This window comes from Adiantum capillus-veneris, chromosome 10 (genome assembly GCF_014529385.1).
Source record: "Adiantum capillus-veneris isolate H3 chromosome 10, ASM1452938v2, whole genome shotgun sequence".
In the NCBI taxonomy this organism is placed as follows: Eukaryota; Viridiplantae; Streptophyta; class Polypodiopsida; order Polypodiales; family Pteridaceae; genus Adiantum; species Adiantum capillus-veneris.
Window position 1 is genome coordinate 107,203,717 of NC_140940.1, and position 19,462 is coordinate 107,223,178.

The 19,462-nt window shown below is 43.6% G+C and overlaps 1 protein-coding gene across 5 annotated transcripts in view; it reads left to right on the forward strand.

Moving 5' to 3' along the window:
- Positions 1–2,446: 2,446 nt before the first annotated feature.
- LOC147449428 (diacylglycerol O-acyltransferase 1-like) overlaps positions 2,447–19,462 on the forward strand; it is a 135,173-nt gene continuing 118,157 nt past the window's right edge. The window contains exons 1-5 of one of the 5 annotated variants that reach the window (XM_086521872.1): positions 2,447–2,567; positions 2,869–3,116; positions 4,585–4,665; positions 4,750–4,823; positions 4,967–5,042. In XM_086521872.1, the coding sequence (XP_086377998.1) occupies positions 2,892–3,116; positions 4,585–4,665; positions 4,750–4,823; positions 4,967–5,042 (456 nt within the window). In that variant the 5' untranslated portion in view covers positions 2,447–2,567; positions 2,869–2,891. Of the gene's footprint in view, positions 2,568–2,868; positions 3,117–4,581; positions 4,666–4,749; positions 4,824–4,966; positions 5,043–19,462 lie in introns of those variants that run through there. The other 4 variants (XM_086521874.1, XM_086521876.1, XM_086521873.1 and 1 more) reach the window with 4 other exon arrangements.

The window sequence follows — 19,462 nt, forward strand, 5'->3', positions numbered from 1 at the left end:
TGTAACCACCTTCACAGAGCTCAAACCGCCATAGCCGAGCTCTATCACTTCTGTCTCGCCAAAGGAAGCCGTCGCACGCACATCCTAAAGTTCTGATACCAATTGTGAGTGCGCGAATGCTGTGCGTGTGCGAAGAGTGAGAAGGGGAGAGAGAGAGAACACAGGATGTGGGTGGAGTAGCCTCAAGAAGTAACTCAAGTGTATGAGTGTGGTGCTCCTTATTCTTGTCTATAGAAAGAATAAAGAAGTGGGTATACACAGTGGACGGTCGGACATTGGACGTCTGGGCAGGCAAAAGGCGAAGCGCTTTTACCCCAACACTCGTAGCATTAAAAACATTAAAGACATAGTTTGGAGATGTTGAGCCAAGGTATAAGATTGCTTACAAGTGGTTTTAACAAGAGTTTTGAGTAGATATTTGAGACTTTGCTAGAGGAGTAACTACAAAATAAAAGGTACATTTTGTATCTCCAAAAATAAATTCTATTCTATTATGACTATCCTAGAACACACACGTAGTAACCTATAATAGGGACATTAATTATCCACAATTCAGTGTTTTGCTTTGCCTTATCCCTATATTGGTTGGGTTGCAATGGTTGAGTTGACATCTTTTGTTATCCCTAGTTTAACTTATGCAGTAGTGGTGGGCCTTCATTTTAAAAATTTTCATTGATAGCCTAATAGTGTTCATGGTGCTATCCATCCTCCTTTGATATGTCCCTCTCTCTCTCATCTCTCTCCATTATCTATTATCTTTTCTATCCCCAATCATGCAGGGGTTAAGCTCAAGCGTCCATAGCTATCCATCCTCCTCCAATCTCACCCTCTTTTTCATCATCATGTCTCCCCCTTTGATCTTTTTATCACCTGAATATGGTAGGGCTTGACTTCAAGGGTAAACAACTTAGGGTCAAGCATATCCAATCATGGTGGAGGAAAACGACGAGTGCAAGCCAATCCCAATTTGTAGTGTATATCATGAGTGAGTGCATATAGGAAAGAGAGTAGCTATGGATTGTTGCAAGGTATTCAACATAAGATGCACTCACATGGGCAAGAAACGAGGTACATTCGATTGCATAGTTGGTCTCCCAAATTTATACTTTCTTGCTCCTATCGTGATGTGTCTCTGCACAAAAGTCCCCTTTTCGCTTTTTTCTCCTTCCGTATGGTTTACAACTATAGAATAAGGTGGGGCTTTTATTTTGTTTATTAATCTTTTTTGCTCATTTTGCATGGATCACAAATGTAGAGTGAGTTGATGTCCATGTGTATGTATTGAATAAGCATACCACAAGCATGTTTGAGAATAAACTTTACATTCATTCTTTGATCATAAGAAACGAGTAGCAGGGTAGGTTTTCAAGGAAAGATAATGACATGTTTTGATAAGAATCAATCATGTCTAGGGAGGAGTCAACTGAATTGAGGAGTGCCCATAAGAGGTCAAGTGGGAGGGGGGATGCCTTAAGAACCATCAACTAAGTTGAGTTTAATTGGAAATAGTTGTGGTAATGATGTTGAGCGGCAATGGTGTGAGGGAAAACTAGGACAACTTGGTAGTTATGAAGATGGGATCGATATATGGGAGGGCGAATGTAAACACGAAAGGACCACAAATGCGAAGTAGGAAGCAATGGATTTCAAATTGGGATTAATCTGTGTGCGACAAGATGCAACAATCGTTTTTAAGAGTGTATTGACACCATATGGTTTTGCAAGAGCACGTGTGGGAATATTGTTTAAATTCAAAGTACACAAAGTTATCTAGCATAAAGTTATTAACTCCTTTAGAACTACAGTGTAGGTATGTCTTCATAAGGAAATGTTGTTGATGCTCACAACATAAAGGAATTGCTATTGGAGTTTTGGACATGAGTTCGTGTATGTGCACACACAGGTCCCTATGCGACTCAGTGCAAGAATACCTACACTGTAAAAAATAGTGTGAGAGCAACTTTTTCTAAGGGCTAGAGCACTTTTGTCTTTCCCCCACATGCGTGCTAGCACTAGGGGTTGCAGCTCTGCAACAATTAGGTGGGATGTAGCTCTAAATTGCAGCTCTGCAACAATTAGGTGGGATGTAGCTCTAAATAGCAAGGGTTGTTTTTAGGGCGGATCCGCACGGAGTAGAGGGCGGAGGTTAAAGTTTCGTCAATTGCTTTGACGCTATTATTCTAACGCTGCCTTCACTAGTCCAACTCTGCCAAAAACGGCAAAGTTAGCTATGAAAAGCTTCGTTTGGGAGCTACAAAACATAGACGCAAGTGCAACAGGCTTTTCTGCTGGCAAAAACCTCCAAAAAGACTGACCGTGCGAATGTGCCCTTAGAATTCCAAATCTAGTAGAAAGTTCGTTAGAACATTCTCGGTCTTGAATGCAGGAAAGAACGGCACAAAATTTTTGGAGGGAACACGTAATACCTCAAGGAGGGCGCATTTCAGAAAAGTAGCCTAAAGGTTGGTACGTCGCCGATGTCTCTCGCCCTCCCTCCCCTCTCAAGTCATACAGACACGTTTTGGCGCAGGAATCTTCCATAGCGCAGGCGCAGCTACTCCAACCAGGCTCTCTCTCTCTCCTCTCTCTCTCTCTCTCTCTCTCACACACACACACACACACACACACACACACACACACGCATACACCTCTTTTTCCCCAGCAAAGCTGTAACGATCGCTACCCATATTCATGCTGCTGCTCCTCTCTCTCTCTCTCTCTCTCACACACACACACACACACACACCATTAACCCACCCATTGAATCCTTTCACACGCTTAGCTGTTATTGCAAGGCTGTTTGAAATGTGCAAGAAATATTATACAACCCGCAGCCTCATTCAATCGTACTTGTGATTGTATATGCAGAGGACCGTCGAAGAGAGTTGTCAATGGAAGAAGAATCTGTTTCGAGCCCAAATGCCTCTGGCGAAGAGGCTCTACGTCGGAGGAAAAGATCAATTGTGAAGGCGGCCAATTCTCACACTAGTGCCAGCTCTGAAGCAAAGGAATCTCTAGCTTCAAAACTGCAGTATGCATCTCGGTCTCGGTCTTCTGCGCCAGCACACAGAAAGCTAAGAGAAAGTCCCTTGAGCTCAGACGCAATTTTTCACCAGGTACGGCTGCTTCGTAAAACTATGGGTCTAGCCACTTATCTGCTGGCAAAAATGCTGAATGAACGTTCTTTTATGTAGCTACATACAATAAAATGTTTAACTTGGAACTTCTCCCGAGCGTAGATTAGCATTCTGATCACTCCTAAGTTTTGTTCTCATCACTCTCTCTGTCTCTCTCTCTCTCTCTCTCTCACACACACACACACACACACACACACACACACACACACACAGCCAACCAGCCACCTTGGCTCCCATGCTCTTAAGTGTAAGCGATCCCAAACCTAAGAAGCACTCAATCACCTTCCTTCAACAGTTGTGTGGAGGGTTTGAGCACATGGATGCCATACTATTGCCGCGTTGTCGATTTCTACAAAGCTTTTGATATAGGACCTATAGTGAGATTGATGCATAGGTAGAGTGTGCATGCAAGAGGGGCTAGTTCATTCCACGCTTAAGAGTGAAGTACCTGGATGTCTGCTCTTGAGATCCTACTCTTTACGGTTTGTATATTGATGAGGTATCAGACTATTTTGACAGAGAGGGTGATAAAGGTGCAGGGTTTTTAGGCACTTGGACACTTGGATATCGTTGCTTCTTTATGCGGATGATGATGTTCTCATTGTGGACTCACTAAAGGGGCTACAAAGATATAGTTAGATGCATTACATGGCTATGCACAGAATAGAGATTTCTTGGCGAGACCAAGGTGATGATATTTAACATTAGAGCACAGTGGGGGAGGGCATCAGCATCAATGGTCAGGAGGTGGTTAAATATGTAGAGTCATACACATATGTGGGAGTCATTTTTACAAGACCCTCTTTCTCTATGAGAGAGGCAGCAGCTTCGAGATTGACATGGGGGTATGCAGAACAGATATGCTCATTGTGGTACAGTGTCAGGAGACTTGGGCTAAGGTACTATGGTTGTTTGATACATAGATGATTATTTGGGGTACAGATTTGGGGACCCAGTCTAGACCGTCGTAGCGGGTCTGGCCGGATGTATGATGGGATGTAGAGATATGGAGAGACCGTTACTCACTATGATCTCTAGGATGATGGATGGAGAGGTATGGATATACGATGTATGAAGAGACCCATCAGTCACTATGATCTCCAGGAACAATGCCACATGAGGTCGTTAAGAGCGGAATTGAGAGCTACACCGATTGTGGTTGAGGCACTTACCAGGTGAGCAAGTGGAATGGAGTCAAATCAAGGAGGTAGGGTTTTACCAAGGAGTTAAAAAGAACCCCAAGTTTGCATCGAATGAAGCGAACAGAAATGCTGAAAGGTCTCCCCAGAAACAATAGTAGAATAAGTTGAAAAAATATTATATGCTAAGATAAGCTTGTGTATACACAAGTCTGTAAACACTTTGATCTCAAATGTATTTATTTGGCAAGGCCCTGCGTTTCAAGATACACATTCTCAGTATGACTTTCTGATGGAATTTGATTCAGAGTCACGCAGGGCTTTTCAACTTATGCATTGTGATACTTGTGGCTGTGAATAGCCGGCTGATAATAGAGAACTTAATGAAGGTATTATCTCTTCGTTCTTATGTTTTTGTGAGCTCATGCTCAGCTTGTAGATCAATAATGTTGCTTGAACGAATATCTGCACAGTATGGGATACTTATACGAAGAGGATTTTGGTTCAGCTCCAAATCTCTCAGAGAATGGCCTCTTTTCATGTGTGGGTAAGCTTTTAACACTATGTCTTGATGTTTTTCTATATGATTGATAAAGAATTGCCTCTTTTCATGTGTGGGTAAAGCTTTAGGTGCCATATCTTGATGTTAATTGGTGATGATCCGTGGAATTAACCACTTCAAGTGCGCAGGCTTTCCCTCCCGATTTTAGCTGCTTGTTCTTACATGGTAGAGAAAATGAAGATCTTATTTCGCATTCCGGAATGGGTAGGGTTCTCGCTATTTTATTTCTTTACAAGAAACAAATTTAAAGTGAACAAATACTGTTAAGGGCACTAGTTTTGGTGCCAATAGTTTCCGTGTCTACAATTGGTGTCATGTGAAGTGTCCTTTCAAGTTCCCAGCTTGGTTGTTCAATTTTGTTGAATACATATGTGATTCGTTGGTGGCTTGAACGCCCTGCACGGTGAGAATGTTTTTTTGGCTTTTTTGAAAAGGCTACTTCAAAGAAAGCTTATTACGGAGCTAAAGAACAAGTTTATTCAAAGAAAGCTTATTACGGAATTAAAGAACAAGTTTATCCAAAGAAAGTTTATTATGGAATTCAAAGAAAGCTTATTACAGAATTAAAGGAACAAGTTCAAAGATTGAATACAGGAGGATGCTATAAGGGGGACATTGACTAGCTTTAACAGGGGAAGAGTTTCTTTTGCACATTAGAATCACCATGAAGAATAGGGTTTACATCTGAAGCCTGACACTAAGGGAAAGTAGATCGGGAGAAGTAATTTGGGATAACTTAGAGCATATGAAATTTGGTGTTGGAGTCTCTAAGAGGGTGGGCAGGTCAGCCAGTTGTCAGAAATCATTGTGAAATTGTCTACAGAGCAGAGATGATTGATTAGAGCCTAGATCTGGCTTGATCCTTCCATGCAAGCTTACTACGCATGCAGTGGGGACCAGAGGTATTCTTGTCCTATGGGATGCCAATGAAAGCATGGACTAGCTGAATGTGTGTTCAAGCTCAGCCTGTGGCTCCTGGGTCGAAAATTCTGATCATGCTATGAATGCAATCATCTTATACCTATGAGGTGAGCCATTACCTGCACCCCCATGTATCTAAAGAGGGGCTGACCGTGCGTGCGTGCAAATAGCACTAATATTTATGGAGAGATTATTTTGGCATTTTCCATCTTGGATGCTTCTTGCAACAGAGGCAAATTGCTGATGCCATATGTCTTGGTATCTTTACTTCACCTTTTCAGGTGTTATTCTTATTCCAAAGGTTTGAAGTGGCAGCTATCCCATGCTTTGTGGCATCATTTTCTGAAGAGGCCATTTTGGAAACGCTTTTGGCTATTGCAATATTTCCTGGTCGTTTTTTTCAGTATCGTACCTTCTTTCTTTGGCTCTAACATCTGTTTCTTTATATCATATTGTAGTCTGGCATTTCCCTAGAATTTTAATGGCATCATTATGGATCCTATTGCACATTCAAGTGCAGAAGTAAAAGTGTGATGTGCTGTATGCTCTCTGTGGGTACCTTTCTATGTAATGTGCACAAAGTCTCACCCTCAAAAGAATCACATAGACATTGGAAATGACAACTACGCAGATAACCACGAAACAGAAATTGACTGTAAAACAACACATTTGGTCCTCAAGGCTCAGCCGAAGCAATCAACTCACAATGTATCATCTACAAGAATTGACAGGTTTCAGTCTCATCTCCAGATCAAGGACGGACAGGATACAGTGGGTTTGTCTAGGCTCAACTATGCATGGAGTGTGCTGTGAGACTGTGCCAGACACAAGACTCCAAACCAAGATCGATTGTTAATAGATCCATGACTGATATCATCCATAGTTTATGCAAGAGCAAAAAATTTCCATTGGAAGGGGATATGCTGAGTTGACTATGGTGGATGGTAAGCCAGGTAGGTGATGGCGTGAATACAAAACATTCATTTCCCTACCAAAGTAAGGTCCAGTGGTCTAGTGGTCCAACAGTCCTTGACTTGAACTAGTCCAAGACTAGGACTAGTCTCATTACCCTGTCCACCATCCATGTGAAATTAAAGCACTATAGATGGGCTACAGGCTGCCCGGCACAAGATCACTCACGTCTTAGTGAGTCTGCTGAGAAGGCTAAAGAGATTCCAAAGCAACATAGAATCTGGTACGGAACCGAAGATTGAAAAGTATAAAAAATACTGAAAGAACAGTATTTGCATAGATGGAGGAGAGTCGTCAAAACTGCTGCCCCAAACTATCGTTGGAATCGTGGCTGGAGGAAGGAATGTCATCCGTCTGTGGTGTTCGCACATACCTCGTGAATTGAGAAGAGGGGGGTGCCATCCGAGAAGGGCGATGAACATGGTGGTCGTAGTGAGACTTGTCTGAGGGGATGGAGCATACATCTGATTGAATAAAGCTCTATCAATAATGGGCAACGGGAACTGTGGCACTGACTGAGGAAAGCCCTGAAACTAAGGGAAAGTACAGTGGGCAGGCAGGCAGATGCATTCTGCAAGGAAGTGATACTGCCAATCACGAAATCCTCAATCTGAGACCTCAAATCTTCCATCTCCTATGTAAGTAGGAGGTTAGTGCGACTTCAATTCGTAGGTGGTAGAGGAAAAGCATCTGGAAAAGGAACATTACTCTCATAGAGCTTGGTAGTACCACAGGTTGCACATTGCTGGCCAAAAAGTTTGCGGTAGATAGAGATGCTTGTCAGCCAGGGATCTCAGGCACATTTAGGATTTGCACCAGCACGTTGCCTGTGTCAAGGCTTGTTTTGGCCATTTTATTATTTCTAAGATGAGGGTTTTATTTTTGGTCATGTTATTGGGGACAAATATTTTCCTGACCTTGCCATGGCTCACCATATGTGGCCTAGGGAGCTCTGTCCTTTTGTCTTGTTTCCCATCTGGAGTCATTGGGCTCCCCATCCTTTCACTCATCTATCTCTCTCTTCTCTCGTGCCATTGTCTCTTTTCTCTATGTAGCGGAAATAATGTGTCGTGCTCTCTACAGTGGGTGCTCCTGAGTGCAATGTGAGTTCGTTCTCACTCCAACAGATTGAAAACACAGAAGACTATGAATAACAAAGCAAACAACACCACGACTCAAAGTAACCTGAATAGCATGGGACTCGACTAACTCAAAGAAACCAATACACACTCTGGCATGGCAGCACACTCAGCTCTAGCCCAGAACTCACGGGTACAATGGGGGTGTCGAGGCTCAACTGTGCAGGGATGGTGTAGACGTGCTGTGCATGAACTCAAGATGCCAGATTCAAGACGAATGGCCATACAAAGTAGATGATGATGATGATGATAGATCTCGACGACTGGCACCAGCCACACATATGTATCTTCTTAAGAGCCACCAATGGCTAGCACATATCCCAATCCAGCTAAGCTTATCTCCAAACTGAGGTGGTGGTGATCTGGCCACGGTGTCCACTAGACCACCATCCGTATCACTTGCCACATGTCACTGCCCAGGCGAGAGTCCGTCAAGAACTCTTTATGAATTGTGACCATTTGAAACTAACTGCTTGTCCTTTGCCAGTGACACTGTAGCCTTGCTACAGGTTGCCCGCCACAAGACCACTCACCGGCCCTGTGAGAAAAAACACTGATACTGGAAGGAAGGAAAAAATGTAGCTAATGAGACTGAAGAAGCTGATGTAGGTATTTGCAGGAGATGATGAAGAAGTACGAGCAACTCCGCTAGAGAGAACACTGAAACTAGAAGGAAGGAAAAAATGTAGCTACCCAGACTGAAGAAGCTGATGTAGGTATTTGCAGGAGATGATAAAGAAGTACGAGCAACTCCGCTAGAATGAGATAATTTATCCAGCAAGCAAAAACTGAAGAAGACCCAAGCAATGACCAAAACACCGAAAGTCACAAAGCTACAAAATATGAGAAACAGGGAATAGGGGGTTGATGGAGAGGGGCAGACTAGAAAAATGCATTTTTCCATTACAAAGAAAATAAGAGAAACCTTGAAATGCTTCTAGTTTTAGGTCAAGATTCGAAGCTGTTGCAGGTAATTACACTAAAATTGCCGAGTTCCCTTCCAGGCAAGCTTGAATTCGAAGCTGTTGAAATATCTCGGACCGAGGAGGGAAGGCTGAGAAGGTGGATAGGGGAGGTTGAGGAGGGGGGTAGGGGCAAGGGGGGTGGGTAGGGACGAGGGTAGGGGTGGAGAGGGGCGAGGGGGGGAGGGTGGGTAGGGGTGAGAGCAAGGGGGGAGGGGGTGGGGAGGGGCAAGGGGGGACTGGAGTAGGTAGGGGCGAGAGCAAGGAGGAGGGGGTGGGGAGGGGCGAGGGTAGGTAGGGGCGAGAGCAAGGGGAGGGGTGGAGAGGGGCGAGAGCAAGAGGGGAGGGGGTGGGTAGGGGCGAGGGGTGAGGGGGTGGGTAGGGGTGAGAGCAAGAGGGGAGTGAGGGGAGAGAGGGGAGGGAGGGAGCGGGTAGGGGCGAGAGGGTGTGGGTATTTGCCCGAAGTTATATGGTTTCTGACATCTTCCTTCGGAGTGCAACTTCTGGCAAAGTGGGGGTATCCTGAAATGCTTACCATGGAAACTGTTGCTAAATGGACTATTTTCTTATTTTTCTGAGTAATTTCTTTTTATTGAAATTAGAATATTTAAATATGTGCACTTGAACCGTAAGGTTAGGAATTGTAGATCTATTGGAATTATTAAAAGCCATCAGGAACCGAAAACTCTAATGCGTCATATGATGGGTGACATTAAGCATCGCGAAGAGGTTGTACCGTTAGTTCGGTAGGAGAGAGCGGGAAACAGATATTCTCGATGCGTCACGTGATGGGTGACGGGAGCATCGGAAAGGGGATAGTCCGTGGGTCTGGCAGGAAACCCGAACTAGAAAAAGAAATAGCGTAAAGACGCAAGCACAAGAATAAAGATGGGTTCTAAGAAGCTTTTCTTAAAAAAAAACCAGAATATTTTAAGTGTTTTTTTGGGATAAGCAGACGCTTTCTCGTGAGGATCTGTGCCTGAGAACTGCACCTACGGATGCTCTGAATGTGCGTGTGTAGCATCAATTTTCAGCTCACTCAGTTCTATTGAGTTTTGTCCAAGTTCACATTTTTTTATTGGAAGTGATTAGCCGCCCACTTAATAAGTGGGCAGCCCATTAAAAATAAAGCAAGACTCATAAAAAAAAGCATCAATGATCTTTGTACGGCTGTTTTTACAGCCAACGCAACTCTCTCTCCTCTCTCTAGTTGCAAAAACAGCCAGCTCAAGACTCTCTCCTTTCTCTAGTTGCTAGCGCTAGCCCTCCGGGTTCGGACCGGCTATTCCTGCTGGTCCTCGAAACCTATAAAAACAACACTCGCCCCCTCTATTGGACAGAATTTTGCCAGCGCTAGCTTGGGAAGGAGCTCTGCCGAGAAGAAGAAGAGATTGATCGCGAGACTACGGAGCACGGAAGTCGCTTTTCCGTGCAAAGAGCGACAGGTATCAATTGTGGATTCGCCATACGAATTGTTGTCCCGTGTTTGTGTGTGTTTGCAGGTACTTCATCGCGAAGGAGAAGCGGGAAGGCCTCGGCCTACGCTTGGGAGTTCTGAGAACGAAATTCGAAAATTGTTTGGGGAACCTGAACTCCGAGGACAGACGAAAAAACTTAAAAGGATTGAGAGCTCGTCTCTCGGATTTCCCTCACGGGAAGGAACGGCCATCGAGTCTGAGAATTAGAACGGAGGGGTTTTCTTCGGTTCTTTTGCTTGTAAAAAGATTCTCCCTAATAAAGATTCTCTTTAAGGGGGGGGACCAACCATCTTCTGGTTCCAAATATCGTGTTGAACTTCTCCCTCAACTCTATTTAGTTGAAAGATTATTTATTTTCAGCTTGTTGATTATTTGTGTGCTTTGTGACAGTGGTATCAGAGCTCGGATTCCTCGCTTTCTTTGCAAAGGAGGACGATTCTGGGAAGGAATGGGAAGAACCATGACGAGCCACGGAAGAACCGTTGAAGACGAACTTCAACAAGTGCTAGCTCAACTCGCGGAACTGTAACAAGTTATTTCGTTGCCGACTGTCCAAAAGGCTTTGGATGGAATCAAGAAGCCGCAAGGAACGGATGCTGATGGGCGTAAGGAAAATCCTGCCAATGGAAGCAAACGCAAGAGGATGGTTCGAAAAGAGGTGCCGAAATGCACAAGGGATCTCCGGATCAGGACAAACAACTTTCCAAGAGCAAGGGTCAAGAAAAAGAACTTTCTCTTAACAAAAGCAAGGACGTCTCTATCTCTTCTCCATCATACTCTCTTCACTATACTACTACATCTACTTCTCATACAGTATCTAAATCTTCTCCCGAGAAGAAAACTCCTACTACTTTCCTACATAATACTAAAGAGAAGCCCCAATTCAAGAGGGATAACTGCAGACGTCACCGCAAGATGCGGATTTTCAAATCCGGGACAAGGATGTGACGTTTGACAACTACACAGGATGGAAAGATATCTCCAAGGCACCAGGCAGTTTGAAGTTGCTTTTGCCAATGGAAACTTTACTGAAAAATCCAAGTTGCGTCACGTTGGGATGCATCTCAAGGAGACTGCAAGCAACTGGTGGTTAGCCAAAATTTTGAAAGGTACACATGTCAGAACGTGGACTCAATTCAAAGCTGAATTTTATGAACAATTTCTTCCACCTGATTTCGAGAAGGACATTTGGAAGGAATGGGGTTGGCTTGCCCAGAAGGAACAAGAGAAAGTCACGGGCTTATGTCGACAAGTTTTGGTCGGTTCTTCTGGAAGTTACGTCTTTTATGAAGATTTCCGACGAGGAGAAGATGCGAAAGTTTGAAGCAGGCCTTCAACCCCTGCTTCAGAAGAGCATGAAGGTGTACCCACACGACACCCTTCAACGGATGATGGAGTTGGCAATCATTGCGGAGGATCTACATTCCACTGGTACCCCCAGACGAATGGAACATAGCACATATCGTGCAAGGCAAAGAGCGGTTTATGATGACCATGGCAACCAAGGCAAAAAGCGTCCCCCAGAGGACCCGGACCAACCTAAGAAGCCAGAGGGTACCGGAAAATGGCTCAAGTATCTCACGCCGTAGCAAGTACATACCTTCAAAGAACAAGGAAGGTGCTTCTATTGTGGTGAGAAAGGACACATGAAGACCGACTGCCCTGTTCGGCAGCAACGGCAGGAACAAGCATCTTTGAAGAAGGAACAATCGAAGAAGGAACCCGCTCCACCGAGCTTGAATTCCGTTCCTGATGTGCAAGGGATTACAAAAAGTGAGAAAGGGAAGCGTCAGCTCCTTAAAAGGTTGGGGATCAACCAGCAGGTGTTGATCCTCTATGACCTTGGATCGACAAACAACTTCATCTCATCAGAAACTGCGGAACGCTTGGGCCTCACATCGGCTCAGCTTGGAACTCCAGTCACTTCCGGATCGGCATTTGAGGGGTTGACCACCAATGCAACTCCCGTGCAAGGACAACTCAATCTTCGGATTGGCGAGTACAAGGACCGCGAATGCTTTTTGATGGCACCCATCGAGGGATGTGATATCATCTTGGGTATGCCATGGCACTACTATATGCAACTGGTCCCAAATTATGTAGAAAAGACCCTCGCTTTTGAGCATGAGGGCAAGAACATTAAAATTTTTGCCGATGCAAGGGACTGGCTATTCTCTATTGTAATCCATATCTCCATTAAGAAGGAATTAAAGAAGTGCATTTTTGCTTGATTTTCGCACGTGAAAGGGATAAAACTAATGAGGGTGCTCTCTAGTTTGGACATTGAACTTTTTCAATTTCTTGAAAAGTAAAAAGATTGTTTCACGGATACTCTACCGGACAAGCTACCTCTGGAACATCCGGAAGATCATCGGATTGATCTTGTACCCGGTAGCTCTCCCCCAAACCAACCCCCTTATCGGGTTAGTCTTGCTTAGCAAGAGGAAATTTTGAAGCAAGTGAATGAGCTTCTGGAAAAAGGTCTAGTACGACCAAGTACTTCGCCTTAATGCTCTCCAGTTCTACTGGTGCTGAAGAAAGACGGCACGTTTCAAATGTGCATAGATTACCGATCTCTAAACAAGATCACTATCAAGAATCTCTTTCCGATACCCCGGATTGATGATATTCTCGATAAGCTGCAGGGTGCAAGCATCTTTAGTCGCATTGACTTAAAGAGCGGGTATCATTAGATACGCACAGCCCCTGAGGATGTCCATAAGATTTCCTTTCGCACAACCTTTGGACTTTATGAATTTTTGGTGATGCCTTTCGGCTTGACCAATGCTCTTGCCACATTCAATCAAATGATGGATCTAATTTTCAGCCCACACCGAGCTTTCATAGGAGTGTTCTTTAATGACATACTCGTCTTTTCAAAGACCGAGGAGGAACATTGGAAGCACTTGGACATAGTTTCAGGAATTGCGAAAGCATGAGCTACATGTGAATGTAAAGAAGAGTGAGTTCTTCCTCCCTGAGATACACTATCTCGGCCATATAGTCTCACACAATCAAGTGAGAATGGATCCCGTAAAGATCCAAGTCGTGCAAGATTGGCAAACTCCCACTACGGTACATGATGCATGTAGCTTTTTGGGATTGTGTTCCTACTATCGGAGGTTTATCCGCGAAGGTTTATCCGAGGCTTTGTTCAAGTAGCAGGACCACTCCATGACCTAACAAGGAAGAAGATCTCTTTTAAGTGGGGATCGAGACAACAAGGTGCCTTTGATAGGCCAAAGTACCTACTAAGCCATGGAACTATTTTGATAGTGCCAGACTTAAGGAAACCATTCAAGGTTCATTGCGATGCTTCAAGTGATTGCATCGATGCAATGCTTAACCAAAAAGTCCATGTAGTGGTTTATGAAAGTAGACGGCTTAAGGATGCCTCGATCTACGAGAAAGAACTTATGGCTGTGATTCATGCCTTGTCTACCTGGAAGCATTATCTTCTAGGAGTGGATTTTGTGATCAAAACCGATCACTAGAGTTTGCGGTATTTCCTTACGCAACGGAAATTATCCGAGAAGCAGATGCGATAGGCCAACTTTTTGTCCATGTTTCACTTCCAGATCCTTCATACGGCTGGGAGTAAGAATGTGGCTGCAGACGCATTGTCAAGACGGTCTAGGGTGAATGCAGTTACTTTTGTGTATCACCAAGAATTGGAATCACTTCTTGAGTTGTATCCGAACGACCCAGACTTCTTCCCCATTTGGAGTAAGTTACAGAACGGAGAGGATGAATATCCCTATTCTATTCGGGATGGTTACCTCTATCACCATCAAGCAATTTGCGTGGGAGAACCATTGAGAGAGAAAATCATGGAAGAAGCACATGCTTCACCTTATGCGGGTCATCGGGGAATTCTTCCTACGACTTTAGCATTCGAAAGATATCTCTTTTGGCCAAGCCTTAGAGCAGACATTGATCAATATGTCAGGGAATGCTTGGTTTGCCAAAAAGTAAAGTATGATTGGCATAAGACGCTTGGGTTACTCCAACCTCTGCCTGTAACAAACTTGGACACTCCAAGTCAAAAATCAATCGCGACAGCACCAAATAACCACTTCAAAACAATTCACAGATCACAATAGATTTGCAATGGCCCGGCGGAGTTCCGTGCCTAGAGATATTGGCCCCAAAGACTGGCGCCCCTTTCGGTATTTCTTTTTATATTAATCAAATCAAAGTACAAGAGAGTGGCTAGGGTTTCACTCTCAGACTCTGCGTCCAGATGCTCTGAGAAGTGAGGCCCTCGCCACTAATTTAGAGGTTACAAGGGATGCACAACAGCAGAGCCCCAAAAGCTTCAAATCAAAAGCAATTGCTCTCTCTCTCACAGAGAGTCAAAACTTGAAAGCAAAAGCATTCTCTCTCTCTCTCTCTTTCTCATATTGTAGAGAAAAAGCAAAATTTGCTTCACTCATCATTTTTCAAATTTTTTTTTTTAGTAGCCTCTGCGATTTCCGAAAATTAGGAATTCTGGCAGAAATTAGGGTTTGCAAGAATTTTAGGGTTTTTGGCAGAAATTAGGGTTTTTGTTGTCTGCCACGTCATCACTTTGTGACATACCCCCCTCTTGAAAGCATTGTAATCGACCGCGATTACGCCTACAAAACCGACAAAAGCCATAAACCGTCTTAGCAGACACTGACTGTTAGTACCTACGTACTAGGAACACACATCTAGCACATGTACAAAATCGACAGTCACATCACACGACATCAGAGGACATCACAGGACATCACATGACATTCAACATTCATTCGGATCTTAGACCATGATTTATCGGCAATGTAGCTAGCAATCACATCTAGGTCCAATCGGGACCTCATCGATGTCCGATTGACTAACCCCTATTGCAACCATGTCTATTCGAGATCAATCAGACCAAAATGCGGCAGTCATTTCGTCTATCAGTTCCTGCACTCACAAGAAGTTAAGAACAAATCAGTATCATTATCAGGAATTTCATTTCATAAAGTCATCCAGCAGAATACTGTCAGCTCTTAGTATCCCTGAAGCTCAAAGAGACATGAGTGACTTTAGTATCGAAATCGAGGCATCTGTTGACAAAGGAGTGGAGTAACTCCTCTCTTGTGCATTCCACTGTACCAGATCTTCGGCCAAGCTGAATTTCTGGGTTCCGTTTGGAGTAGACTATGCTAAACCAAAACATCGAGGTAAAGTTTCACAATCCGAGGAGTATCTGCTAGGTCCTCCTCCTCCATCCACTTCGCATCAAATGCAGGAAAGTTCTTGAACTTAACCAAGAACCGCCTTCGGACTTTACCTTTCTTCGTATCGTTATGTGCCAAAATCTGTTCAGGAACAAGGATCTCCTCGTTTTCTTCCACTTCGGGTTGCTCATCAGGCTCCCTATCATCAGGCACATCACCCTTAACAGGTTTCAAGAGACTCACATGCAATGCATTGTGAATCCTCCAAGTATCTGGCAGTTTCAATCGGAAGGAGACATCATTTATCTTGTCAGTGATCTGGAAAGGTCCGTAGTATCGCATACTAAGCTTTGGAAAAAGCCTCTCCTTTCCCTTTTTCTTTCTTAGGCGTGTCTTCTCAAAAGTAAGAGCACCCAATCATCCTCCTTCAGTTTCAAGTCGCGACGATGGCGATCCGCTGCCTTTTTCTGTCGTTCTTGAGAGTCCTGCAAAGTCTCGCGAACCTTGGCAAAAGCCGTATCCAAATCTTGCGAATATTCATCCGCTTCAAATATCTAATCTTTCGTGCTCAGGAAGGATGGAACCTTCGCAGCACTTTCAACAATCTCACATGGCGTCTTCCCCGTCGAAGAGTGTATCGTGTTACTGTAGGCAAATTCCACCAAAGATAGGTGCTTTTCCCATTGAGTCTTCTGATCCGAGATACAAGACTTCAATAAATCTAAAATCACTGAATTGGCAATCTCAAATTGCCCGTCAGTCTGCAAGTGGAACGATGACGAGAACTGCAACCGCGTGCCAATGTTCTCCCAAATTGCCTTCCAAAACAAACTCATAAATGTGGGGTCTTTGTCGGAGACAATCGTCTCAAACATGCCATGTAATCGAAAAATCATCGTGATCATTCTATGTTCTCGGGAGATCAAAAATGAAATCCATTTCAATACTTTTCCAGGGGCGGGTGGGTATGGGTAAAGGCTTTAACAATCCCTGTGCCTTATGCCTGTCAAAATTGACCTTCTGGCATACTAAGCAACTGCGCACAAACTCTTCCACATCCTTTTTGAGTCTCGGCCAAAAAAAAGTATCTCTCTACCCCTTTCATGGTGGTAGCAATGCCGCGGTGACCCGTAAAAGGTGGACAGTGGCATTCAGTCATAACCTTATCCCTCAACGGCTGTGTAACGCACAACATAGTCTTTTTCATCAAGTAGCCTTCCTAAAGGGAGTATCCAGCTACTGTCTCCCCATCCCGTATCCGTGTGAAAATATTTGCAAAATCTGTATCTGTGGCATACTGATCGACCATATCCTCGAAGCTCCTATGATGTATCGTGGAAACAGCCAGAACCAACGGTTTCCGAGACAAAGCATCTGCCACCACATTCTTCTGTCCCTGCACATGGACAATCTGGAAGTGGAACTCTGACAAGATGTTCGCCCACCGCATCTGCTTTTCCGAAAGCTACTTCTGTGACAAGAAGTAGCGCAAACTCTGATGGTCTGTAAAGACAGTAAAATCCGCTCCGAGTAGGTAATGTCGCCACTGAGTAAGAGCATGGATAACCGCCAAAAGCTCTTTCTCATAGATCTGTGTTGTCATCTCCGGCCTAGAGGAACAAACGGCTCGCGTAAGCTATGACATGGCCTTCTTGCATCAAGACCACACCTAGACTACGACCACAACCATCACAATGTACTTCAAATGACTTCTGCAAGTCCGACAAAGTCAAAATAGATCCCGTAGTCAATTTCTCTTTCAATGTCCGAAAGGCAGTCACCTCTGTGGGTCCCCACGAAAAAGGTACTCCTTTCTGTGTCAAGGTATGCAAAGGGGAAGCAACCTCTGCAAACTTTCGTATGAACTGCCTGTAGTACGAACACAGTCTCAAGAAGCTTCTAACTTCATGGACATTCCTCAAATCGGGCCAATCACGGATAGTCTCTATCTTGGCCGGGTCCATTTGCACTCCTGTTGCTGACACAGTGTGTCCCAAAAAGTGTATCTCTGGTAGGAAAAATTCACTTTTCTTTGCATTAATCACTAACGTGTGATCTCGTAATGCCTGAAAGACTTGAAGCAGATGATCTCGTGTTTTGCCTCATTCTTGGAGAAAACAATGATGTCGTCAAAGAATGTGCCAACAAATAGCCTGTACTCTCGAAAAATCATGTCCATCATCCGGTTAAATGTCGCAGGAGCATTGGTTAAGCCAAAAGGCATCACCAAAAACTCAAATAACCCAAAAGTCGTCCGAAAAGCTGTCTTGTAGACATCTCCTGGCGCTATCTTGATCTGATGATATCGACTCTTCAAGTCAATCCTGCTAAAGCACGAGGATCCCTGTAACCTGTCAAGTATATCATCGATCCTAGGAATCGGAAATCTGTTCTTGATGGTGATTTTGTTGAGAGCACTATAATCGATGCACATTCTCCAAGATCCGTTGAGTGGCATAAAATGGTAACCATCTTTTTGCAACATTTGTCAGCCTACTCAACGTCCTCTTCCTCATATGTGTATATATTTTTCTACGCTATTAAGTTATCTAGAGTAAATTCCCCCTCTTCGTTTAACCTTTGTGGCGACACATACATTATACTCTTCCCAAAAATGTCACCTTAGTTATATATTTATATTACCACCCTTTTCTTTTTTGCTTTGTAAATAGAATAAGCATACAATAACCAACTATATACCCCTAAACTTTCTTACCTCTTGTGAATTAGTAGTAGAAAAATAATATATCCATCTTCCACCCCATATAGATAAATTCCCATGGAAATCAACTCTCCACTTGTCTTTACCAAAGATTATGGTCCCTCTCTACAAGTCTTCTATGCCCCCTACATAGATGGCCCAATATCTCTCAAGAATATACATATAGTTTCTCTCCTTTCAAAAAAGACTCCAATTGTATATTCTTTTCACAAGCAAATAATATTGGGCCCTCCTCTATTTGTTTAAGCATCATAGCCTTTTGAAAAAGCATGATTCCCCTTGGATGCATACAAGCAAAGGGCCCATACAAGAAGACTTGGAAGCAAAAGGTTCCCTAGCCTAGTGTGGACCTTCCAAACCGAATTCCTTGGTGCATGGGCGTGAAGAATAGTCCAAATTCATATCAAACATGTTGAGAAGGTCAATTTTGCCTTTTGAAGCATGTCATTCCGAGCTACAGGTAAAAAGTTATGGTCAAAATAGTGTAAATCTGTCAGATTCGCAGAAAAAGGGAACTGTAAATCAAGTAAATCAAAAGGGTGAGATCTTATTTTTCCCCTACTCATCTTTTAGAAGAGCAATGAGTATTCAAGGTCACTTGTATGTGATGGGACCAACCTAAAGATGCTTTCTAAATGCCAAGACAGACAAGTTGAGATACCTCGCAGGAGCCACCCGTAGGGCCTCATGGTGGGGCCCACCTACATTATGCACCCCTATGGAGCCTTCACGGTTTAAAATGATATTTTTGGTAAATAAATAGTCCCTTTTATGTCCAATATTCAATGAGTGGTCAAAGGACACTTAATTAGGTCTAATCACTTACTCTAATTAAGTGTAGCATAATCCCACTCCTACACAACTATAAATAGCCCCCCTTGGAGAGACTCAAGGACACACACCTATATTTTCAACTTCATGTTGTTTCTTGATCAATAGTAGAGAAAACCCCAACTCTCCCTCTTTCACATCCTCCCTCCTAACCCTCCTCTTTGGAGGAAGTGCAACTCTATTCTCCACTCTTTCCATTCTACAATCTCTTACTCCATCAACCCAATAAATCATTTGTAGCACCTCAATAACTTGTAAATACATCATGATCTCTCTCATGGTTATGTTAATGATCATGAAATCATCTTCAAAACTTTCAAGTGTCGCAATTCGTGACGGTTAGCAAGCGTCTGTCCTCCCCTTAAAAGGTGTGCGAGAAATCAAGTAAGTGCTCTATTCTCAATTTACCA